Source organism: Natator depressus, chromosome 8, assembly GCF_965152275.1.
Source record: "Natator depressus isolate rNatDep1 chromosome 8, rNatDep2.hap1, whole genome shotgun sequence".
Taxonomy (NCBI): domain Eukaryota; kingdom Metazoa; phylum Chordata; order Testudines; family Cheloniidae; genus Natator; species Natator depressus.
In genome coordinates this window covers 16,350,945-16,377,371 of record NC_134241.1, presented here as the reverse complement: position 1 = coordinate 16,377,371, position 26,427 = coordinate 16,350,945, and the positions used below count along the sequence as shown (strand labels likewise).

Here is a 26,427-nt window from a genome sequence, read left to right as displayed (position 1 = left end):
GAAGCACCAGAAACAAATATTTGATTGGCAACAGGCAAGTGGGTGGGTGTGCTGAGGAGTCTGATGTTGGTCAGGGACTGTGTCTTTCCATGTGTCAGCAGAGTGTGCAGCACAATGTGATTCTGATCCAAAGTAAGGCTTATGGTAGTACAGAAATAAATAATAAAGGACAAACAACACAGATCTACTTTGCTGTTACAGACACTAGTCAAAGGACCTGACTAACTGGAGCTGAATGTTCCTCCAGTCTCACTGAAGGGAATGAGAGTTGAGGGCATTTTGACCTTTGCAGGTCTAAATAAATGTATTGGCTTTGTTTGCCTTTTTTTAAACCAGGGTTTTAATCACAGCCAGCATGTTATTTGAACAGAGTTTGTACCACAGACAGCAGGAAAATCTCAGTAACGCAAACTATTTTTCTTCATTTAGGGCGTTGCAAAACTTCACCAGCCTGCAGCTCTTCAGTAACCACCGCATACTCTATGTCCTTAGGATATGAGCCTCAGCAGCACTGCAGTATGGCAAATACTCAGTTCCTAACATCACCCAATGTTCTGAATTCCCTTACAGGTAGGAAGGAGAACAATGGGCTGGGACTCAGGAGACCTGGGTTCAAGTCTGGATCAGCTACAGAATTCCTGTGAGACCAATGGGCAAGTCACTTTCTCTTACCTGTGCCTACCCCACCTGTAAAATGGGGATTTCTCTACTTTACAGGGGTATTGGGAATAAAATTCATATTTGTTTGAGAGGTGCGCACATTAAATTATACCCAAAATTAGATTTCAAATTAAATTCCGCTCCTAATTTTAAAAATCTAGCCCAACATTTCTTTGTTTATCCTTCAGTTCCTGAGATCTGCTTAACACCTGTGTTCTCCAGTTATTCAAGCTAAAGTACATGGCCAGCTAGGACATCTGTGCCAGCCTATAATGAGGTATATCAAACATGAGACTCTGAGGGTTAATAAATCATTTCTGTGCACAAAAAGAGAAGGTAAGCACAGACAATGCTAAAAACAGATGCAAGCCCTTCCCTAAAAACAAGGGCATCTGGTGAACTACTATACCTCTTGTTTCGACAGCATGTATGCATTTCCTGATAATGCTGAAGCCAATATTATCCAACTGAGCAGCTGAAAGGAAAGAAAAAAAACTGATAAAACACTTAGCCAGTGGGATGATTTCACAATGAGCACTCCATTCATCCAACAGAATCACCTCCAAGATTGAAACAGATATTGTATTGCTTTTTAAAAAATAATCTGGGGGGGATAAATTTGGTGTCCACAAAAGAGAAAGACTAACGCACTAGCTTTCTTCAGGAACAATGCAGGCAAGTACATAACACTGCTCATACATCTCATTTCAAACCCCCATGCTGTTCCAATCCTGGGGCTACACACAGCTCTGCCAATGCACTTCACTCTCGACCTGCAGCACCCCCTCCAATTCTAGTACCAGTTCCCTGCAGAGATGCAGGTTTGTGCTTCTTCACTGCATTCATCCAGGACCAGGATGCTATCTCCTGTATGGGACTTCTGGCTGGGAGGTCTGTCAGTCTCTCTCATTTGCCACAAGCCACATTATTTCAGATGACCAGTCTCTAAACATTCCATGAGTCCCCTACTTCGCCTCCTACATGAGTTATTTCCTTCCTGCTCTCCATCCAGCTGAAACATGATCACTGTTGCTGGAGGGGTGACTTTACCTTGAGGGTTTCCTCCTGTGTCAGACTTCTGTCTGCCTAGATATGTAGGGGGATTGGTTCTTTTGACTAAATTTCATGTTTTGCTTATTTTATTTTTTTAATTGTATGATAAGGTTGGTACGTTTTGATTGATGCCCTATAAAATGTGCTAAATAAGCAACTGGAGAAGGAAGAAAGGTGACCAAGGGCAGACTGGAAGGTAACAACTGGAAGAGGTTGGAGGAGAAAAATAGGAGTGGGGATGAAGGGAGAATGGAAGGAGGATGTAAAATGGGAGGTGAAGGTACGCAGCAGTGAGTGTTACCCAGTGAAGAGAGACTGGAGGGATGGAGTCCTTTGGCAATGGAAGAAGGGAACAGATGATGGGGGTATGTATCTGAATTGCTGGCTGAAACAACGAAGGGCTCAAAACTCTTTAAAGCAATGTTTTCCAAACTGCACCCCATGGCCCACTGCGCAGTTGGTAGTGATCCAAGAAGCCACATGGTGCTGAGAGATTAGAGTACAAGGAGACTTTGCCCAAGGAGGAGAAAACACCTATCACCTTAAAGACACTACACAATACTTCCCTAACACGGTAAGTAAGCATTGCGAGTTGACCTAGGGAGGAGAATGGTTCAAGCAAATCACAAAGAGGTGGAGATGTTTCCTCAAGACACAATCTATCGAGATGTGGCCCATGCTAAAAAAAAAGTTTGAGAACCCGTGACATAAACCAGCAGGAGAGATCTTGCACTGTGATTGGTTGGTTCTCCTTCACCGTCTAGGAGGGAACACAGCCAACTCTAGTCATGACTGACCCACACAGGATTCAAAAACTAACCTACTCCCCTGATGAACCACCTTGCATCCAGGAGCATTATATTATTCAAGCAAACACCTTTGAGTCCCAGGCTGTAAAATGCCCAATTAAAAAGGTTTTTCCCTTGTGGCTCGCACACAATACAACAGATTTCCCTCCCTCCTTTGCAGACTTGCACAGTGGAAGTAGAGTCCTTTCTTCTATTAGTGCTAATGAAATATTTATTCTGTGCAAATTAGGATGTCCTGAAGGAATCCAACTCTTGAGCCTGAGAAGAGGATCTAAAAATTTCATACTAATGGAATATAACACTCAATTAACTCGTGCTGTTGCAGTATTTCCAAATTTAATTTAAACAAGTTACTAATACTTATACCCAAATACCTGCCGGGATCCTGAGGGAATACTTATCCCTTAGTCAGCTCTCAATCAGTACATGGGGCACACTCCCTGCAGTCAGCTGTTTGTCAAGGAAAATTACTTCTCTTATTTGCAAAGATTTGAGAAATATGCAGAAACTACCCTGAAAGTGCATTCAAGAGCGTGCAGAACTTTATGTACCACCTAAAAGTCCCATTACAGAGGAAGCATGATCTAGTGTTTACAGGAATGAGAAGAAGTCAGGAGAAACGGGATTTATTCCCAACTCTACACAGACTTTGGACAAGTCATTTAACCTCTCTGTGCCTCAGCTGTCCCATCTGTGAAATGGGCAATAGAGTACTTCCCAACAGTGCCTCACAGAAGCGTTGTGAAACTGAGTTTATTAATATTTTTAAGTGCTTTATGGTCTTTGGATGCAGGAGCAGAGAAAAGTACTATTTAATTTCCTCCTACATAAATACAGGTGAACATCAAATTTCAAAGACACAAAAAGGTACTATTTCTGGGCTCCAAGAGGAAAGTTTCAGAGTCCAGGAATCATGGCGGCTTCACAACAGGAGCAGTGCAATATTTTTCCTTTACCCCTCCCCTGACATTTGGTAATCCAAAAGCACATCGAACACACAGCTGATTCACAACAATGGGACAGTTTGTTGGTTGTCCGTAGCTTGCAAGGTGCAGCCCCCTTACTTGTCAATTTTACCTGTCACCCCAAGTCATCTGTTCATTTGTTTTAAAAGTTCTGTGCTGATACCATTACTAAAATGACGAATGGCAAGAGAAACAGAGACAATATAACTTCTCTAAATTTATTTTTCTAGGAAAACCTGCTGAAATGCTGAGCCAACACACACACACGTTAAAGAATGCTCATATTACAGGACATTCACAATGGCTATGAAGTTTTACATGTCTTGCTAACTGCCATGGGTCCTTTAACAGCCCTGCTATTCCCCAGGAACAGATACAACGGATTATCTGGGGCACTGTGTTTTAGTTTAGGGTTTCAGTAGAACAAATCAAAACAGAGCAAAGCTATTTAGGTCCACTTCCGACCTCTTCTGCCACACGACCCCACAAACCTTAGGCACTCAATATAGAATAAACCGGATATGGCAGGCCTACTGCTACTTTGACAGTCTTTAACATAAGCAAATTATTTAAAAAAAACAGTTCCAGCAAAACCAGAGTGCCCAACTAGTGATTTGGAGTGCCTTGGATTTCAGGTGCCCAACACTGCAAAAGGGGCCTGATTTTCAGAAGGGCCTCCCAAATTACTGGTCAAAATTTAGGTTGGAATGTTTTTTGCTGTCAGTATGGCCTACCCTGGATTCTCCCCAACCCCTCCAGGTGCTACTTTTCCCTGCTCCCCTGCAGCTTTAGTTAAGTTCCTTCCATGTTTGATATTGAGAACGTGAAGGTTACAAATGGGCATTCTCCCTCCTGCGCAGTTTATTCCAACTGCTGGAGATTCATCTTGAGCCCACTGCACCACTCAGTACTGACTGAGATACAGCTAAAGGGACCATAGCAAGACCTTTTAACAGTGTTTGCCAAGACAGAGTGAAGAAGCAGGAGCAATCCTTCCATATGAAAGTGACAAAGTATAATCCTCCCCAAGCTGTTGAGTCAGCTCTTTATGCTCCTTGCTGAGCTCTGGATCAGGAAAGGTCAGGGATTTATTTGCAATCTTGGTATCCTTATGCTCTCCAGAAATATCTAATTAAATAAATATCCAGGCAGCCTTATTTATCCTTTAATTTGACTTTTAATGAGCACCATAAAAAGCTTGATTTCCACTCTCCCTCACAGAAGCTTCTTTTTATCTCTCTTGTTTACTCACTGACTTAGCTCAGAGATGACAGATCATAGCTGCATCTGGAACTACTAATGCCGTGATCCTTAACACCCACGCCATTCACCCTAGGCAGCTCCGTGATCTGCAGCACAAGGCTTCAGCTAGATTTTCCCCAAGTCAGCAGTCAATTCCCCCATTTAGAGTACGTTTGCTAACATCTGATGGTCTGGGAGTGGATGGAATGAGTGCGTGTGACTGAGAGCTTGTCTACACTACCGGCTGGATTGAGGGGCAGGGATCGATCCAAAGGGGCTCAATTTATCGTGTCTAGTATAGACGCAATTAATCGACTGCCAATCGCTCTATCATCGACTGTACTCCACCTCAACAAGAAGCGCAAGGGGAATCGATGGGAGAGTGTCTCCTGTCAACACGCCGCAGTGAAGACACTGTGGTAAGCAGATCTAAGTACGTCGACTTCAGCTACATTATTCATGTAGCTGAAGTTGCACAACTTAGATTGATCCCCCTCTGTAGCGTAGACCAGCCCTCAGTCTGTTGCATTTTGAGCTAGCACAGTGAGCTGCGGACAGGAGTTGGAGGCTAATGGCAGCAGAGAGAATGATCCCTCCCATCTGCCTTGAATACACATGGTGGCCAGCATGCCTCTCAATTCTCTGTAATAAGGGGTGTTCCTCATCCCCATCCTATATTCTCTCACTCATATTGTTATTTATTTCCATTAGAAGTGCAGAATTGCAAAGATGAAGATAACTGTCATTTACTAACAGAAACCGAGCTTCTGCTTTAATTATTTGTTAATTTTGAGCCTCTTATCTTGCGACTGGGCAGTGGCAGGTTGAGAGGTACAGTATGTGGAACCAAATTTCAGGGGATGCGGCTTGCCTCGGTGTTTCCCTATGCCCCACTTCAGTGGATGGATGTGGGTCAAGCACACACACGTACAACAGTATTATTGTAGAAGTATTTCAATGCACAACTGACCAGAGTATCAAACCAAGATAGTATTCACACTATAATCTGGCATAGAGATATTTAAATCAACATTTGACAAGCACCACCATTATCCCAGCTTTTTTGCTAACTACTTATCCTGTTTTATGCAACATCTTGAACTACTCTAGTTGGGCCCGTCTCATGTTGAATTTTTGCCATGTACATTATTTCTATTTAATCCCTTAATTCCATCGTTCGATGCTGACACTGCAACTACCTGAGAATAGGGGAAGGGGGAAAATCAGCCTCAGGCCGATCTTGCTGAATCCAGACTTACAAATGTCACACCACACCAGCTACACAAGATCAAACAGATTCCTCTACAGACATTATACAGCTTTGTGTTTTAGAGCAGAACAAAACAAAAACTATCTCAAAGAGTTTTACAGAATTAAACACCAACGGAGGGAGAGATAAATGAAGAAATGAGGACCAGGAAACACGAGATTTGTTTGTGTGATTTAAAAGATGAACTGATGAGATGCCAAGATGACAGGGAAGAGGAGCTGCAAAGCAGAAGGCTCTCGCATTGAACACATTCTCACAGAAACTGGATGTAGGACAGAGATCAGGCCAGTGTGGGATAAGTGAAGGGAGTGAGGTGGTTTGTAGAGAGCATAAGGTCTATGAAGAGTTTATAAAATTAAGGTGGACAATTTTGAACCAGATTCTGAAGTGAATGGGGAGCCAGTGGAGTCAGAGAAGGAGGATGCAGTCATTCATCTTCTTCCTGTACCAAGTCCAAATGCCCTAGAGTATTCGTTTTCAGAGACTAGAGCAGGGCAGCAGAACAGGACAGGTCTTCTGGATTTTGCTAACCAAGGAATTAAAATACACTTAGTGTTAGAAGTTCATTGAAATTAATTCCTCTACCCCAGACATCATCCCTCTCTCAAGTCACTCCCTTTACTCTCTAAGCAGAGCAGGATAAATTACTTTATAGGATGCTGGCCCCTCTGGCCACTCACTAGCTTATAAAATCCGATGGCTCTGTAAACTAAGACAGCAGCCAAGAAGCAGACTTCAGTACAACATCCTGGGTCTCAGACCACTGCAACTAGGGCAATAAAATAGTCTTGTTGGCTCTGGGAGTCAGGACTTAGACACAGACTCCACAGGAGCAATCAATCACTGAATCAATTTTAACATCGTTGTAGGGAAGTTCCATACCCAGGATCACATGGCAAATAACCTAGCCAATGACCTAGTCTCTGGTGCTCCCTGTCCCTGGAATCAATTTGAACAGAGCTGGTCATATCTACAGTTCAATTCATACATGCTTTTTAAAGGGCACTAGACCACAGTTGTATCTTTGGACACATGAGCAGCTGCTTTAGTTTGGGTTACCATATGAAAAAAATCGGTTACCTACCTTTTGTAACTGTTGTTCTTTGAGATGTGTTGCTCACATCCATTCCATTCTAGGTATGCGCACGCCCATGCACCCTGTCGTCGGAGACTTTTGCCTTAGCGGTATCTGTAGGGTCAGCTGTGGCACCCCCTTGAGTGCAGCACTCATGCGTCGGTATATTAGGTGCTGCTGACCCTACGCCCTCTCAGTTGTGTCTTGCTGGCAACTCCGACAGAGGGGCAGGAGGGCGGGTCATGGAATGGACATGAGCAACACATCTCGAAGAACAGTTACAAAAGGTAGGTAACCGGTTTTTCTTATTCGAGTGCTTGCTCATGTCAATTCCATTCTAGGTGACTCACAAGCAGTATCCTCGGAGGTGGGCTCGGAGTTCACAGTTTGACAGCTAAAAGTACTAAGAAGGCTGTAAAAAACCACTAATGCTCTTGCGATCTACAAGACAAGGTGTGCCAACCAACTGTCACAGGCAGTAAGAAGGAACTGAGAGGGCGTAGGGTTGGTGGCACTTAATATACCGATGCATGAGCGCCACACTCAAGGGGGCACCACCGCCGACCCTACGGATACTGCTTAGGCAAAAGTTTCTGACAACTGTGCATGTGAGCGCACACACACCTAGAATGGAATCGACATGAGCAAGCACACGAAAAAGAAGAATTGCCAGAGGCCAACTTAATAATATTTTACTTTTATGTACACACCTTTCACCTGAGGATCTTGGTGCACTTTACAAACACTAAATGCAGTCTGAAGTAGGCAAGCAGCCTTCTCCTCATTTTGCAGATGTGGCATGGCAAAGGAGAAGCTACTGAAAGACAGGCACCTTTGCCCAGGCCATCCCAACTGATTCAATCCTAGATTCTCAGTTGACTAGCGAAGCTGCAGGCAGCAGAGGAATGTGGTGTTTGATCTCCTCTCGAATGCCTCAACTTAAGCTTTGAAAAGCAACCAGACACCTTGGTGAGAAGGGTCACTAAGGGTATGTCTACACTGCAATTGAAAACCCCTGGCTGGCCTACATCAGCTGACTCTGGCTCTTGTGGCTCAGGCCAAGATGCTGCTTAACTGTGGTGTAGACATTCAGGCTGGAACTGGAGCCTGAGCTCTGGGACCCTCTCCCCTTGCAGGGTCCCAGAACTCAGGCTCCAGCTGGTTTTGCAAATTCAACACTGCAATTAAACAGCCCCTTAGCCCAAGTCAGTTAACTTGGGCCAGCCCCGGGTGTTTAACTGAAGTGTAGACACACCCTACGTGGACTTACTACTGCTGTAACTAGTGACTTTCCCAAAGCTACAAGAAGTCCGTGGCTGGGAATAGAAGCCAAGAGGAAACAAAGAATCAGCTAACCCACTCTCTTCCCCTTGAGAGTAAAAGTACACTGTCCCTACAATGCCACTAGTCCCTACCAGAGCCAGAATGGAGGTCTGGCTAGGACTTAGCCATACTGCCAACCAAATACTGGGTACCATATTTACTCACACTGTCACTGCACGAATGCACTCTGGGAGACATCTCAAGTACAAACGGTGCTATCAGACTAAGTTTTAATCTCTCTTCCCTTCAGCAGGGTCAGACACTGGTTTGCGTGGCACAGAGCCCCAAGCTGTAACCTACATAGTCCCTCAAAGAATCAGTAAAACCTTGGTTTGTCACTGTGTCCCTAAGGAACCAGCCGTTAGTTTGAGAGGAGGCATGTTAATATATTGCAGCTCCAACTGAGTGAATTTAGAGATTGGCTGGGACAATGCAAGCGACACTAATTGTACCACTCAGAAGCAAGGCTAAGACAAAGTTAGCAGCACTGCACAGCCCACCTAGGTATCGAATTACCTGTAATTGCACCATCTTGTATCACTCACCACCTCTATAAAAAACAAAACTGACAGGGATGTAAATCTTGCCTTGGAGAGGGGGGAAAAGTTGTGGGGAGAGGAGCGGGGGAGTGGGGTTGAAATCATTTTCTATTTGTCAGTACCAGTGGCTGGCAAGGACAGAAAGGGAAGCCATGCTACCAGGCTGCTCAGTCCGCTGAATGTCAGACCTATCAGATGAAGGAGCTCAATGTCCAGAAGCAAGTCTGAAATTCCCCATTAGTGTGTATACCCTTTCTCAGATTCAGGAGGGGAAAACATTCTATTTATAAGCCACACCGGGATCCCACAGCAACAAAGGCCTATGATCTCATGGGGCTTTCATCTTAGCCACCAGCTGCCTAAAAATGGCAACAGGACTCTCATCCTCCTGCCCTCAACACTCCAGCCCTCCCTTAGCTCATGCCCTTAATAAAGCTGCCAGTGATCTGTTCAAAGAGTTAGACACCAGTGGGAGCTAAGGAAACAGACGGTGTGTAAATAAACTTGCCTGTGATAAGTGGCCCAAATGAATATAAAGGGTTCAGACTGCCCCTCAAGAGGACTCCCCAGATTTATTGGGGCATTGTATATGGAAAGCCTAAGCCAGGCATTGCAGAGCCAGTGTAGGCTTTGCAAACTTAGTGTGCCTTAAACAAAGGGAATGATGGGGAATTAGAAAATGCAAGTGACCATGGAAAGCTTCCCAAGGACGTGTGACCTGAACTCTACCACTGCCAAGGTGCATTGCGTTGTAAAAGTAATAATAAAAACTGCGATCATTTTGCAACCTGACCATTTACAAGAGGTCACAGGCCCCGGTTAAGGTTCTGACTGATCTTTGTTCTCTTCCCCCGACAATCGATCTGTGCCTTATTTCGCACAGCCATAAAATGGGAATATGAGCACTCTGAGCTCCTCTGAGGCAAAGTGTCATATAAAGACAAAGTATTACTCCTTCGCACAGCCCTCTGTGAACATGAAGCACTATGTCAGGGCTGGGTGTTCGTCATTTTGCTTTGCACAGAAGCACAATAAAAATACCAAATGTGATTAAAAACCACATGCAGCCAATAACTAGGGATGAATTCATGGCAGGAAAAGGGAGGCGGGGGAGTGGAGGAGCAAGAGCTGAGAGCAGCTGCAAAAAAATAAAATAAAATAAAATAAAAAGCATTTACAAACCTTCCCTCGCTTAGTGTCTATGTCCTATCACAGTGAGAGGTGCTTCCAGGCAACTGTGAAGATAGGTTCCTGTCCCAGAGAGCTTACAACTGAAATATTTACTTGTTTAAAAAGAAAGAGTTGGCTTCAGTGTGCCCAGTAACATTAGGTGCTCTTAAGAGCTTTGAGTAGCTGCAATTTGGAGGATATCTATGCTAGCCCAAACCTATTGAAAACGGTCCAATTAAGCATTTTGAGACACAGGAGGTGAGAGGTGGGACAAGGTGGAACTGCTACTCCTAGGAGCAATGGGAGTACTCTTCTGAGTCCAGGAGGCATTGATTGTCTGGGCCAAGGGAGTTAACAAGTCTTTAAGATCCATCTTTTGGGCTCTTTTTCAGAGATCTGACTGGGCAGAGTCTTCCCAGTGTATCTGTTGGCACTGGCTTGCTCCATAAGACTTTCACACAACATAGTCAGAGTCCTCTTTTGGTAAAAAAAAGGCTGGACTACTGGGCCCTCCCATTGGTTCAGCTGGAGAGAAGGAAGGATTGGTGTGGTTTATTTTTTTATTTATTTATAAATATCAATAATATTAAACAAAAATCATACTTGCTTTTTATAATCATCACTCTCATATATCAAGCTCTTAATTCCTCAGAGTGCTTTACAAACTGATGCAGATCATCATCATCCCCCCAATTTAATGGATGGGGAAATCTGAGCATCATGCTCCAGTGCGGATGAGACAAGAATTACAGTCTCACCTCCCAGTTTCTTTTGTCTCATTCAAAACTGTTCCACGATTACAGCCAAATATAAGCAACAGACATGGCCACATCAGTAATGACTACATGCTGTGATGGCGTGCAGGGCAATTCCTATTCGCGGCACCTCCTTCTCACAATGCATCAGTTTTCCCAAGCAACAAGATCTTGCTCTTAAAAAAATACTTACTGCCTTCACTTTGATTGTCTTTGTTCAAGTTGTAGACCTGGAAAACAGAAGGGAAGTGTTTAACCTTTTAGTTATATAAAGATTCCACATGTAGTTACTTGAACAATTATTATGCATTATTTACAATACACAAATGCCTAGAGGCCCCAGCAAAGATCGTAGCTCCTTGGTGCTGGGTACAGTACGAACACATAGTAGGAGACAGTCCCCGCCCACAAGAGTTTACAACCTAAATAGACAAGACCACGAATAGGAGAAAGCTAGAATTATCATCTCCAGTTTCCGGGGCAGGGGGGAGAAGGAACCAAGGCATAGTGAAATTAGGCAACCTATCCAAGGTCACACAAGGTCTGAGTCAGAGCCACACACATAGGTCTCGATCCCAGTCCAGTATTTTAACCACAAGACCTTCCCTTCCTCAACAATTCTGTCTTTAGTGACATGGCACCGTTAAGTCCTGGTCACTTTCACGTCACCAAAGATGCATCCTGATGGGCACAAAAAGCTAAATCCTGTTAGCTTACCACAGCTAAAATCCCTGTCAAGATGTAGGTTTCAGGGTAGCAGCCGTGTTAGTCTGTATCCGTAAAAAGAAAAGGAGGACTTGTGGCACCTCAGAGACTAACAAATTTATTAGAGCATAAGCTTTCATGAGCTACAGCTCACTTCATCGGATGCATACAGTGGGAAATATGGTGGGGAGATTTTATATACACAGAGAACATGAAACAATGAGTGTTACCATACAGACTGTAACAAGAGTGATCAGGAAAGGTGAGCTAAGAGACTGAAGTGTTCTCCGACTGGTTTTTGAATGTTCTAATTCTTGACGTCTGATTTGTGTCCATTTATTCTTTTACGTAGAGACTGTCCAGTTTGACCAATGTACATGGCAGAGGGGCATTGCTGGCACATGATGGCATATATCACATTGGTAAATGCGCAGGTGAACGAGCCTCTGATAGTGTGGCTGATGTGATTAGGCCCTATGATGGTGTCCTCTGAATAGATATGTGGACGCAGAATAAATGGACACAAATCAGATGTCAAGAATTATAACATTCAAAAACCAGTCGGAGAACACTTCAATCTCTTTGGTCACTCGATTACAGACCTAAAAGTGGCAATTCTTCAACAAAAAAACTTCAAAAACAGACTCCAACGAGAGACTGCTGAATTGGAATTAATCTGCAAACTGGATACAATTAACTTAGGCTTGAATAAAGACTGGGAGTAGATGTGTCATTACACAAAGTAAAACTATTTCCCCTTGTTTATTTCCCCTCCTACTGTTCTTGTAAAGTGCTGGAAATGGCCCAACTTGATTATCACTACAAAAGGTCCTCGCCCCTCTCCTGCTGGTAGTAGCTCACCTTTCCTGGTCACTCTTGTTACAGTCTGTATGGTAACACCCACTGTTTCATGTTCTCTGTGTACATAAAATCTCCCCACTGTATTTTCCACTGAATGCATCCGATGAAGTGAGCTGTAACTCACGAAAGCTTATGCTCAAATAAATTTGTTAGTCTCTAAGGTGCCACAAGTACTCCTTTTGTCAAGATGTAGTTTAGCATGTTTGAAGTTCTCTTGGTTGCTTCTGTTGTCTGTTAGGAGGGAGCTGACTGCCCAGTCAGCTAACATATCATGATGGAGGGGCCGCTGGGCCAAATTTAGTGAGTGGTGTTGTGACCTGGCACAGGGGGCACCAGTGCCCACTCAGGGCCAAACCTGAGCAACACTGTGGCTCTGTGTGCCAGGTCGCAATAAGTGAAGTGCCGGGACAGGCGCTACCATGGCAGGGTGAGTGCAGGGTAGGCTCCATCTCCAACCTCCCCCCTGCCCACCACCACCCCGAGACCTCCTCTCTGCTCCAGGCTGGGAAGAGGGTTGTTGTGCTGGGGGAAGAGAGTGCTACTATGGGTGGTCACTGCCCCCTCTGCTGGGCCAGGAGGAAGAGGTGGCGGAGAAGGATGCTGGCCTGTGATTTTGGACTGCGGGTGGGTTGCAAAAAAGGAAAAAAGCAAGCAGTTGGTGGGCTGCCTTACTAAAAAGTTTGGGAGCCACTTCAATAGTACACTTCACTCCTTATCATTCACATGAGGCAGATGGGCAACCCTGAGTGTGGCAGAGACCATTAGAACCAAAAAATGTATGTGCAGTCTTTGAACCAATGCTGCAAGCTGTGGGTAGAGCTTTCCTCTGGGTGGGAACTAAGTTGTGAAGCTTCTTCACAAGTGAGACAAGAAGCATGAGGAATTGGTTCAATCACATCCCCGAGCAGGTTGTCATTCCAGTTCTAAGGAAGGAAAGTTTTCAGGGACCAGACCGGGGACACTGTTCCTTTTATGCTAGGATCCAAACAATTCTGACTATACATTTCCGAACAAATAGACTTCTCAATCTCTTTTTCTGCGCCATCCATTACCATAGTATTCCCCCCTCTCCTCCCCCACACCTGACAGAATACTGACACCAACTCATACCAATCCCATGATAAGAAATTTCCTTTAAAAATTACCCTGGCCTCCCCTGCTACTGATAGATATGATAGATCATCTCAGCGGGCAGGTGTCACATGCACTACGGTTGCCTTGGGCCAGGAGACTGCCTACTTGCTCTCAGTGCTCTGATGTGTTTCCTCCACTGCAGTCTGGCTCCTGGGAACAGAGCTCTGAAGAAACCACAAGACCTGTAAACTAAACTACAGTCTCTCCTTCAAACTAACAGTAGAGTCTGGAGCAAGGCACATACGTTATTAATCAAAGCAAGAATACAAATCTTATTGTTCGGTAGCTCCTGTCCCTTTCTTTTCCCTCAGTCTCCTACCATTTCTTGATAAGCAGGTCTTAATTTGGACGGTAAACCCCTTGGAAGTAGTGATAGCAGGTCAAATCATTGCCCCATTGAAGTCAATGGCAAAACAGCACTGACTTCAGTGGGGCCAGGATTGCACCTTTTGTCTTTTGTCCGTAAATCATCATGTGCATTTATTGCAACTGTAAAAGCAATAAAGTTTCACACCTTATAGAAACAAAAGAAAGGAGGTTGGGGAGCATGCTTGGTCAAAGTCATCTGACAAGAAAACTAACCTGCACTCACAGTATCGCTCTCCCGTATGGCTTCTGGATCTTGAAAGGCTCCCCCTTAGAATAAGCATACCTTCAACACATAGCATTTGCCTGATCAATGAGCAAGAGGCTCCTAGGGGCACATGCAAGCAGCTGTTCAGGAGATGTGGCATTAATCTAGGTTTGATTTGAATAAATGAGCCATGGAGAACAAGTTTGTAATATAACGAACAAAGCGAGGAAGGCAGCCCAGCCTACCAAGGGCTGTACAAGTAAGTGGGTGAGCACGTAGGTGTGCAAAACAGTAAATTTGATAACTATGGAAGATACAAGTCCTTCAGAGGAAACCAATCTCTATTAATTCATTTTCTTGTCTTCTCTCCCCTCCCCCGCTAAAAGGCCAAAGGAAAAAGGAACCCTTTCATTCTTATAGAGAGGCACATGCTCTTGCTTCCTTGTTGACCTGGACACCAGTGTTGCGACCTGTGATGAGTTTTAGTAGAGAGAATCAGGACAAGGCAAACTGATCTACACTGAAACTTTATGTACTGAACCAATGGCTGCAATTAAATACAGATAACCATCTTAAAAAAAAAAATCACTTGTCTTCATGTCATATTGTCCTGTTGCAATATTTTTTATTTACACATAGTTAAGCCACTTAAATTGACGCATCTCTGGGGAATGTCAAAAGAATATCAAGTTATCATTCCTAGAATTCTTCTGCTGGTAACCCTTACCACCATTATAAGGGCCTTACTGAGAAATCACAGTAGCACTTCTAGGAATTATACTGATATGTAAATTAAACGGAACAACATAAAATTGAGGGACCAGACTGGGGACACTGTTCCTTTTGTGCTAGGATCCAAGCAATTCTGACTATACATCTCCGAACAAATATACTTCTCAATCTCTCCCTCTGCGCCATCCATTACCATATCTAGGCACCACAAATTAACTTCAGTACATGATACTTGAAAACTAGAGGCTCCTTTGGCAAGAAGAAACTGTTTTAAACATGTACGCTGGGGGGTGACTTGACAGAAAAAACAGCTGCAGTAAACAGAAGCATTGCCCTCCAGGGAGAACATGCACAGCAAAAAAAGTAAAATATGTGAAGACAAGCAGGAAAGTGAACAGAAAAATTAAGACTGATTGTGAAGTCTCTGACTTTCCCCAAAGCACTCCTCCCTCTATCTCCAAAGAATCTACTCTCTCAAGCATCTTTAGGGGAAGGACAAAGCAGAGCTGGAGGTTAACCCCTTGTTCACTGGGGCTCAAGCAGCAGTCTACACCTTGCCTTTGAATCCTATTCAGAGTTGAAATATACTCCATTTTAGTGCACAGCATCCACCCAGATACATCATGTGGCACTGTTCTTCAGGTGCCTTTTTTTTTTTTTTTTTAAAGCTACAGATAAGTTCCCTTTCATCAAATTGACGGACTCATCCATGGTTCTAGTTTTCACACATATCCGTGGCTGTCCAAATACACATCTCACTGGATCCCATATAATTCAAGCTCCAGATGGAGTTTTGTTTGCCTGCATATATATTTTCTTTCCAAGTTTGGTCTTATAAGACAAGGGTGATTGAGATTGAAACTAGTTTTGAAAAGAAGGGCAGCAGATTTCAGAGACACTTTGGGTGGGTCTACACTCCGGCTGGGAGTGTGCCTCACAGACTCGAGCGAGCTCAGCTTGAGCTCTTGCGCTCAGGGTAGCTAGGCGGACCGCGCAGCGCTGACAGTGGCTCAGGCTAACTCGGACCCAGGGTGTAGGGTGAGTCCGAGCTTGGGTGGCTAAGCCTGAGCCTCAGCTGGTGCCACAACATCCTCACTGCTATATTTAGCACACTGGCTCGAGCTGAACTAGCACGAGTCTATCCCAGCGGGGAGGCTCACTCCCAGCTGCAGTGTACACGTACCCATATAGTACATCGACGATACTAACAGCAAAGCATCTGTGCAGAGTAAAAAAGGGCATTTGTATTTCAGATTGTCACGCAGCTATAAAATGATACGTGGCCAATCCTTCATCTCACTCACTGAGAAAAGAAATTCCTCTCAGTGTGTTAATCCTTTAGCCCAGTTCTCTAACAATCATGCTTTCTGCTGATTGCCATTATTGAAATATCCTTTAATTCTGCAAAAAGCCATTGGGCTTAAAGAGGAATTCCTTGTGGTTTGATTAGATTCCTCCAGTATTTTGGAATCAGAAGTTTTGGGCCACTTCACTGTTGCAAAACCCCAGGTTTCTATTCCTAAAAATCCCTGAACTCCACCACAGCAAAAGAGTCCTTTTCTCCAGGAAAAGGGTTTGGAATATACATGATTCCATTTCAGTTCAAATTCAGTACGAAAAATTCAGCAGCATCCAAAGTATTAAGTGAAACGTTTAGCCTTCTCCCACGCAGCACAGGCACTTCTGCGGGAAGTGCCCAATATTTTTGAAGAAAGGTGCTTGCTAGGACAAGAGCCAGTTTTCCAAGTTTGGAGAGAGTTCTGTTAATGAATTATTTTTCAGAGGTCCAAACCCCAGGTTCTACTAGCGCCTTAAGGACTATCATCTGTCCCTCTGTCCGAAACGTCAGCGGAGTGCATCCAAAATTCTGCTGGCATGAACTAGTAGAGGTCCCCTTTGGGGTCTTGGAAGCTCTGGATAGTTGCACTCAAGCCCAGGGCATTAAATCTACCTGTGTAAGTGAAAAGTTGGTTACTGGATGGATCTACTATACTTGCATGAAGACTCCAGCTGAGTTAGGTGGTAGTGCAAAGCAGATAGGTTTTAGGTTTGTTGGTCGGGTTTGTGTTAATGCAAGATACCACATCTTTTTCTTCTTCTTCTCTTCTTCTTCTTCTTTTTTAAAGCCAGATGTCAACTTGGCCTTTGATGTGCGAGTACCAAAATGTTACGTTCAATACATCACAGCGGGTAATATATAAACTAAGTTGATCGTTTTGCCTCAAGTGCTCCTAAGCTGGCCAAGGGCAAACCAGGGGCAGAAGTGCAAAAGATAAATGTGGCAGTTGTCCAGGAGACCAAACCAACACTGCAGCCAGGGCAAAACTAAGAGATGTTTGGATAAGTGGTGAAAGTTAGACTTGTGTAGATTTTGTTAGACCTATTTATAATCACTTGGTGATAAATGTAAGGGAGTCTAAGCAAGTGTAACAAATACCTTCCATTTCATCAGCACTGAAATTAAATGAGATGTCCTATTTTAAATGTACACCTTCTAGCACCCTCTGAACAACTGCTTTTCTTGCTACACTCATTTCTCCTGAGCCCTTCAGCATGTGATTAATACCATTTTAAACACCCTGGTTTCATCTTTCCATTTGGCCTAAAGCTGCCAGTTAAGAGACTGGTTATCTGACAGTTTAAAGTTTAAAAGGTTGCAACAGTCTGCAATGCTTGTGAGCAACAACTGCCGTAGGCTGGACTTGCAGCTATCTGAAGTCTTAGCTCAGTAAGGTACTTCTGCATGTATTAAAGTGTTTGACTAAATCAGTGCACCTAGAGATTAAATGGTCAGATCTCTTGGTGGTCAACTATTGTGCCTGTTTGTGTTTGCGGATTTCATTATTGGTAGCCCCAAGCATCCAAAATCCATGAGTCAGGACTGAAACACATAAGAACCATGAGACTGGCTTAAAAATCATGAGACTTTTTAAAATTAATAAATTTGGGGTTCTTTTTATTTGCCTTTTGGTTTCTGAGCCTGTGGCAGTAGTGGGGTTGCTCTGTAATAATTTATGAATACCAGATTGTGATGGGGTTATTGGGATGTTCATAGTGTGAAGATGTCTGTTCAGCTTAACAGCAGGCTGCAGGAAAAGCAAAAGAAAGCAATGGCTCACCTATATACCCACACATGAGGGACAATACAAAACCATTCACTCTGTGGGCTACCTCTGACCTTCTGCTGAGCTCATCACATGAGATTGCCAAGGGGTTCCATCCTCATGCATTGAGAGAATGAAGAACTTTGATCAGAAGTCTCTCTCTATAGGGAAGGGGGCAGCTGCTGAAGAGTTATGGAAAAACAGCCTGACACACACAGTGCATAGGTTACGGCGACTGGGGAAGGGAAGCCAGCTTGGGGTCTCTACCAAAGGATGGAGCGATTTTAGGTGAGAGACACGTATAAAGAGCTTTTGTTGTTTTAAAATCCTTTTTTCTCTTATGTTATGCTTTATTCCTACTGTTAAGATTCAACAATACTTTGGTTTAAGAAGTAAACCATGTCTAGTCATGCTATTGGTCACAGACTCCCAAAGGGAAGAACTACAGGTAACAAACCCTGGAAAAAGCAGTCAATACACAAGGTGTATCCAGTATTCAGGGTCTGGTCTATGAGAGAGGGAGAATCACAGGATTCCACCCCACAAAAGTGAAAGGCATGAGGCCCGAAACCTGGGGGGGTGCGCACAGAGGGGACAGTGGTTCAGCTAACCCAGTAACGATGACAAATCTTTCAGATTATATTCAAGTCACATTTTCAAGCTTTTCTTGGCAAAAAGGAGGGATAGAAACTTGCTTTTCTTTTTTAATCTTTTTAAGTAGGGCTTTAAGGGAAAACACTGCGAAACACAAGATTTGCGATAAAGTCCTTAGAGTTGGTAACACTGGGTTTTGCACAACATCAAGGGCCAATTTCAAAAATCATCCCCAAGACTCTAAATTTACAGTTTTACAAATTCAAAAAGATTTAGACCTGCTGGCTGTGTATTAGATGTACTGGTGTTGAAATGGATATTGAAATTGACCTAGTGAATTCTTTGAGATTCTCTCTCTTCGGTATACTAGCTGGAAATAAATAGGTTTGCATGTTAACAGGACGGAATAACTATACATATAACTTTTCAAGCATATTTCAAATACTTCTGAGTTACCTTCTCTGTTGGTAAAATACCCTGGCTAAATATGTGATAGCTCTAACTTAAAAAAGTTCTTCAAGGTAATCATTTCATGAAAAATAAAATAAAACAAATCAAAACACAGATAGGAATAAGAAAGAAACTACTAGCCATCTTTGTTTATACTCCTCACTTTCTACCACTGTCCACTTCCACAAGCTACAAAGTTTGGCAAAGAAAATATCTGCTTTTGGGCTAAGAATCTGTGCTCCATATCTCATCCTATGGAACAGGTTTAGTTGGTGAAGCTATAACTCTTGAACCAGAGATTAATGAATAACCTACAGGCAAATCACTAACATACAGCACTGCAGTCACAATGTCATAATGTCCTCCTTAATCATTCCCATCTGATTGTATTTCAAGATCCAAGAGAGTCTTCACTAGGAATTTCAGAGCTGGTGTTAATAAATGGGTGGAAAACCACTGTACATTGGTTAATAGGCAAGTCCAAAATCCAGCTAATTGTAGTAGCTATTTTTCTCACCTTGATTTCCGGAAACTAACGTTTATCAAGACTATATACTTAGGCCAAAATTTTCAAACTTTGATGCCTTAAAGCTAGGGGCCCAAATCCATATTTTAGTAGCTAATTATCAGAGTCCCAGGCTGTCAGAAGTGCTGAGCAAACCATGCTCACATTCAATTTAATGGAATCTGCAGCTGCTAAGCTCCTCTGAAAATGTGATAATTTTTATTTAGATGACTAAATAAGAATTTTGGGACCTCATTTACAAATGAATCTTTTAATTTTTTTTTTTTTTTTGCATATTACAGATGTTACTGTAACAATTCCAAAGTTAAATGCACACAAGGTAAACTTAAAATCCCTCTATTCCACATTTTAATTTGGAGACTAAATTCAATCATTAATTCAATACTTAACACAATGACTCTTGAGAGGACAATTGAATTTTCCATAGTATGTGTTTGGTAAAATATTTTGCTAACTTTTGTAGAGGAAACAATTTAAATATGCACACATTAATAAGCCTGGGAAATTCATACACTCACACTTCATCTTTGAGTTAAGGTAGGTAAACTGTTTATTGGTAGGATATGCACGTTAAAAAAAGCAAGTTTCCACTACTTCCCTTCCATCACTCAATGGATCTGTACTTCCCCCCTCAATCTGACCAATCAGCGAGCAGCCTACACTGACCATATATGTAATACCTTGAATGGTCCCTTACAATCTGTGCTAACTACTTATGCTAAACAATCTGTTCCCCCTTACATTTTGCTATGAGGCTAGTAGTATCTATCCCACACCTGAACAGGAGCTGTGTGTGGCTGGAAAATTTGTTTCTCTCACCAATAGAAGTTGGTCCAATAAACAATATTACCTCACCTACCTTGTCTCTCACATATATGTAAAATACACCAGCACACACAGGGATTTCAGTTCTGTAATTTCTACATAAAAATTAATACCAAACTTAGAACCACCATTAACTAAATAAATCTGAATATTCCCAAGCACTGCAGAAAAATAGATCTTGCAGCCACCATTTGCAATCTGATATATACCTCACTCTCATGATGATTGAGCATAGAGCACAGAACCACTTACAATCTAATTTATGAAAAACACTTCAACCCTAAACATATGAACATGCAACCAAATAAATATGGTTAGAGTTCAACAGTGCCTGGAATTTGTGCAGGGTGAAGGTGACAACTTGTGGGCTGCAGGTGCTAAAAAGAGAAGTAGACAGAGGCTGAGAAGAGGAACTTGTGAAGGAAAGCATTCAGTGACTTAACTGCTTATTTCCTTGTTTTAGGGTTCATGCTGGTGGGTTATGAAGTCTAGCACCTTCCAGTCGGAGTTCACTAAATGTTTTTGTTATAACATTACTCTCACACACACCTATGTACATATCTATTTTGTATGCACCATTGTTTTTAGGGCTTGAAGGTTAGATGCCTGTCTGCATATACTAGAACGTATCAGAAAGTTTGAATGGGTCAAGTTTTGACACTCTTGATTGTGCCTAAATGGAGAAGAGATATAGAAGATAGGACACTATGTTCTGAGAGATGGGAAACAACAGTGATTTATGCAAACACCTATATGTGAATCTCAGGCAGACTTACTTAAAGATAAGGTGTGTGGAAAATCATCTTTGTGAGCACACTTGACACAGCTACAGAAGTTAGAAGAGATCCAGCACTTGGCTCACAACAATCTGAGAAGGAAAAGACCAATTCAATCAAGTCAATCCCCTGTAATGAAGGATTTTTTCTTGCAGTCAAGACCTACTCTTCTACCCAGACTTTCTGTTTAGACTACAGCATGCTGTCAAGGGGGCAGGCCCTGCCAGATTCTCTCAGCTTTCAAGAAGGAGCCTAGTGTTTTTAAAGCAGTGACCAATAGAAGGAAATGCTGCAACATTGTGCAATTTCCTTGTGATTCACGTTCAGAAATCCTCAAAACAACCATCAACGACTTCCTCAACTTTCAACTCAGGAGACCAACAGGCAAAAAATAAATATATAAATAGAAAGCATGACCTTCCCCAAAACAGGTAGTCTAGCTTGCATGTCAGCTATTTGTAGGCAGGTTACAAGGGGTGGACCAGAGGGAGTAAGCTGAAGTTTTACCTGAATGAGTTTGAGCCCTTTATGGAACAAATCAAACCTATATAATGACACATCTCCTGAACAGCTGGTTGCATGTGCCCCTAGGAGCCTCTTGCTCATTGATCAGGCATTTGCTATGCGTTGAAGGTGTGTTTATTCCAAGGGGAAGCCTTCCAAGACCCAGAAACCACATGGGAGAGCAATACTGTGAGTGCAGGTTAGTTTCCTTGTCAGATGACTTTGACCAAGCATGCTTCAGAGGGTGCGGAATCCACCATCTGCTGTAAAGCCTGTGTCATGCCTCTTCTATGCCATAGACAACGGCAGGTTGCTAAACCTTGATAGTACCAATTCAAGAGGGATCTGCTTGGAAGAATGGGATGGCTGAAGCCTAAGAAAACCAGTCTGACCAATTCTGTCTACAGGGCTGGGGGTTGGAGTTGTGGAATTTACCCAGAAACAGAACAAAGATCAGCTGTTCCCACTGGGTCTTAAAAAACATAGAGCCTGAGAGGATATCCACAAATGTATTCCACTGACAAAGTTTGCTCTCCAACTACTGTTTGGAATGGGCTTTTCAGAGGACACTTTGCAGTACCCCAGGCCCTTCTAAGAACAGACCAATCCTGCCCTGCCAAGTTAAGTTAAAGCCCCGCACCCTGCAAATGTACAAAAACTTCCCCTGGTGACCTACAGAGAAGGTTGGAACCGTAAAAAGCATATTAGACCAGCCTGTAAAAACTGTTAACATGAAAAGGATTTTAAAAGAGAAGAAGATTCAACAGTGAATTATTGATCAGATTCTCTTTTTTAGAGATGATAGCACATTCCTGTGAAAACACAGGCAGTTACCATCAAATACGCATTATTTCACGGCAACTCAGGAAACAATTTAATAGGAAGTTGGTAAAATCAGCTTTTTCAAGCTAGCTTTTAGCACAGAGGGGTGGCACATTTATGGTCTGTAAATAGCACAAGGAGGTGTTACTGATTCCGTTTAACTTAGTCCTGGTCTACAGGTAAAACTTTGGTGAACCTAGCTACGTCACTCAGGCTTATGAAAAATGCACACCTCTGAGAGGCATAGTTACACCAATCTAGGCCCCCAGATAGACACCACTAGGTCGATAGAAGAATTCTTCCATTGACATAGCTACCACTTCTCAAGGGGATGGATTTATTATAGCAACAGAAAAACCCCTTTTGTTGCTGTAGCAAGTGTCTACAATACTGTGGCATAGCTGCAACTACACTGCTGTAGTGTTTATAGTGTAAACGTATCCTTATGATAAATTTATGTGCTTTCATAGCTTCCTGATACAGACCAAGTGGAGGGCTGTCTGTGCATTGACGGGCGAGGCATTTACCATTCAATTTTCACATGGCTCTCTGGCTATAACTGAAGATTTTAGTCACCTCTACATTTCCCGATTTTGTTTTTCATTTCTCAACCTTGGAGGGTGGGCGGGGAATTTTATAAACAATGACGTGGCCTGTAGGTGGGCACACAACTGAAGGAAAGGAGAATCTCCTCGACCTTCCCCAACCCCACTTGCATAGCCCATGTGAAGAGCCAGTCAGAATTGTGGGCCCTGAACTCTAGAACAAGGGGCTGCTCCCCATATTCCTCTGGGAGCATCAGAGTGTCTCAAAGGGAGCAGGAGGGACAGGGCCATAGCTCTGCTTCCCCATCCACGGGCCAGCAGAACTAACTGGCTATATAGGAAAAGAGGTGAGGAGAGAGACTCCCCACAGAGGGCTTTGACTGCAGATGTGCAGCCTCTAGATGGCTAAGAGCTCCAGGAAGTGTTCTGTGATTCCACACCATCCTCGATACAGGACTGTGCCTAAACAGCACACTTGAGCACCTCTCTGCCTTCACTTAAGCATCCCAAAGCAGGACCATCCTTTACAACAAAAACCTCAAGGCTACTTCAAAACCACAGCAGCCAGCTCAAAGGCCCATTAGAAAGAAAAGTTTGGAATTGCCAGGGCCCTACTTTAAAACCAGGCCTCAGCTTTTGCAGGCGCAATCTTTGATTATGTGCCTACACTAACTGCCAAAAGGAAGACCCATCGATCCTGGGTGCAAATCATTTTGAGCACAGCCTAAACAAACAGCCCCAATGGACACATTACATGTATTCCTCACCAGGCCATTCCAGAGTACCTAGTGCAACGCATAGCTGCACCCCAAACAACAGCTGCTGCTTCTCACTGTTTAGGACATTGGTGGCTCTAGTATGTCCTCAGTGTCATCTTGCAGATTCTCAATGTGTATGGCTCACTAATCACTCCTGGACATCCTTTGCTTTCATCTCTGTCAGCACCAAATACCCAAAAGTAATTTACGGGTCTGATTTGTACAATGCGTAATGGCTATTACTATTATTAGCAATGGACACATTTGTTGGACTCTAGTCTCAAAAGCAAGTTCCCTGAGGAAAAATTCCAGGTCTTGAATAACCCTGAATTGTTTTCTGCACCAGAATAGCTGCTCCAGCTGCCATGGAGTTGAGATCCTGACTTATCCCACTGTTGTGCCACGCCCATTAGAGAAGGCTACTGCCGTATATAATACAGACCGGCAGAGGCAGAAAAACTGCCATTATGCTAAATGACCACGTGTCCAACTGCAAGCCTGGTTATTGTGCTGCTGTTTGAGGAGTTGAGACTGTATGGAGATGAGAGAAGTCTAAATGTCCAGAAGAGATAGCGAAAGGAGAACAGTTTCCACTCTGCCTATAGCAGCCTCAAAACCAAAAACTGCCAACCTCAGTGCTGGTCCCCTGTATTCCAGAGTCCAAGAGTTGTCTGCAGCAGGCACACAGTCAAGCTTGGCAAGCTGTCACGGAGGGGTGGCCAGCTTAGAACACCGCCCAGCGGCAGAATGCCAGCAGAGCACAGAGGGAAAAAGCCTCATGTGGAAAATAGTGACTCGCCTTGACACCTGGCAGGCTCCCTCTTCTCAGCTCTGCTGTAATCTTGTCTGCAGGCCTGGTTTTCACACCACAAGCCAGATTTTGCTCTGTTGTGGCTAGAAATAGCCTACCAAGCTCTCAGAGCCAGGAGGATAACTAAAGGAGAGAGAACTTTAATCTTTTCAGCCCACATGATTCCAAACCCCTTTGAGGAAGGAATGCGCCTTGATTCTGAGGTACAAGATTCGACAAGTTTCATAATCCTGTTATTAACTTCTGGAGGACCATTCATTTGAGCCTTTAGATCTAGTATCCCTGGCAACTCCCTATTTCCTTCCTTCCTTCCTTCCTTCCTTCCCTCCTGCCTACTGTACAACACAGAACTAGCATGCTGAAGTCCATGCATCTTCCCCTCTCCTCCCTCCTTCAAATGCAGATTTTAACCTCACAGTGATGTTTGCATTTGATAATCAAAGTGAAACATCTGGGGGCTTGAATCCTCAGTTTAGGTCTTGCTCTGCTGTGTGTCAGAGCTAAACTGAATGATGGCTCTCATTAAAAATTAGCCGGCATTTTATTACAAGTGCAGGCATTCCCAAGTGCATCCAAAGCTGAAGTTGGCTGGGCTACCTGCCAGCCATCTGGACTGCTTAGCTCAGCTCAGTTATATAACCCATTATGTTTTGTATCTAAAGAAAAAAAGCTACTGGGGTCAAGCTGTCAACCTACCCTGTCTGAATGTCAAAGAGAAATCCAGCAGCAGGCAGCTGAAAGCAAGGGAAAGCAACAAGGTACAAACCATGTTAGACATACAGTAGCCTCCCTCCATAATAATTTAGCTAAAGGTCAACTGGTTTAGAAAAACAGATCTTTGGAGTATCTAATAAAGTGAAAGATTCACAGAGCAGTATTTTAAGTAAACTTCAATGGCACAACAGCGGAACATGCAGATACATATGGAAAAGTCAAGTGATTAAAAGGGGGAACCTCTGCTCATTTAACAACTTCCCCTAGGTTTTCTAGGATGTATAAACAATAACGAAAACCACCACTTCTTCTCCAGCCCAGCCAAAACCCACACCCACCCACCCTACCTTTCACTGTCTTCAGACAGTCAGAGCAAGGATACTAAACTAAGGGTATGTCTACACCACGAAATTAGGTCAATTTTATAGAAGTTGATTTTTCGGAAGCGGTTTTATAGTCAATTGCGTGTGTCCCCACTAAGCACAGTAAGTCATCGGAGTACATCCACAGTACCGAGGCTAGCATCGACTTTCAGAGCGTTGCACTGTGGTAGCTATCCCACGGTTCCTGCAGTCGCCGCTGCCCATTGGAATTCTGGGTTGAGCTCCCAATGCCTGATGGGGCAAAAACATTGTTGTGGGTGGTTTTGGGTACATGTTGTCAGTCTCCCGTCCCTCCCTCCCTCCGTGAAAGCAACAGCAGACAATCGTTTTGTGGATTTTTTCCTGGGTTAACCGCACAGACGCCATAGCACTGCAAGCTGGAGCCCTCTCAGTTCACTGTCGCTGCTGCTGTTGTGGGCAAGTCTACTGTGGGGGCTGCTGTGATCCAAGTAGCCAATGCAATCATTGACGTTCTATTATCAAGGGTAGTGACTCTGGGAAACATGCAGGCCTTTTTAGATGCATCGTATTCCTGTCCTTTGTCGCTGGTGAAGAAGTCTTGCAGCCGTACATTCCACATGTAACAGTTCCGATGCTCCTGCTCTTTTGCCTTGGCCACACAGCAGCAGCTCCTGGGTGCCTTTGCATCAATGGTGAACGGCTCCACCGCTTCCGCTGCAACTCTGCTATCCTGATCTGCTGCAACTCTGCAGCAGACGGTGCAGTAGGACTGCGAGCTGTCCTCATC

At 43.5% G+C, this 26,427-nt stretch overlaps 1 protein-coding gene across 2 annotated transcripts in view; it reads right to left on the bottom strand.

Moving 5' to 3' along the window:
• ARHGAP26 (Rho GTPase activating protein 26) overlaps positions 1–26,427 on the bottom strand; it is a 309,239-nt gene that overhangs the window by 135,613 nt on the left and 147,199 nt on the right. For both annotated transcript variants that reach the window (XM_074960515.1, XM_074960514.1), the window contains exons 12-13: positions 11,055–11,091; positions 1,070–1,135 (exon numbers count right to left, since the gene is read on the bottom strand). In XM_074960515.1, coding sequence (XP_074816616.1) covers positions 1,070–1,135; positions 11,055–11,091 — 103 coding nt within the window. The remainder of the gene's footprint in view (positions 1–1,069; positions 1,136–11,054; positions 11,092–26,427) is intronic.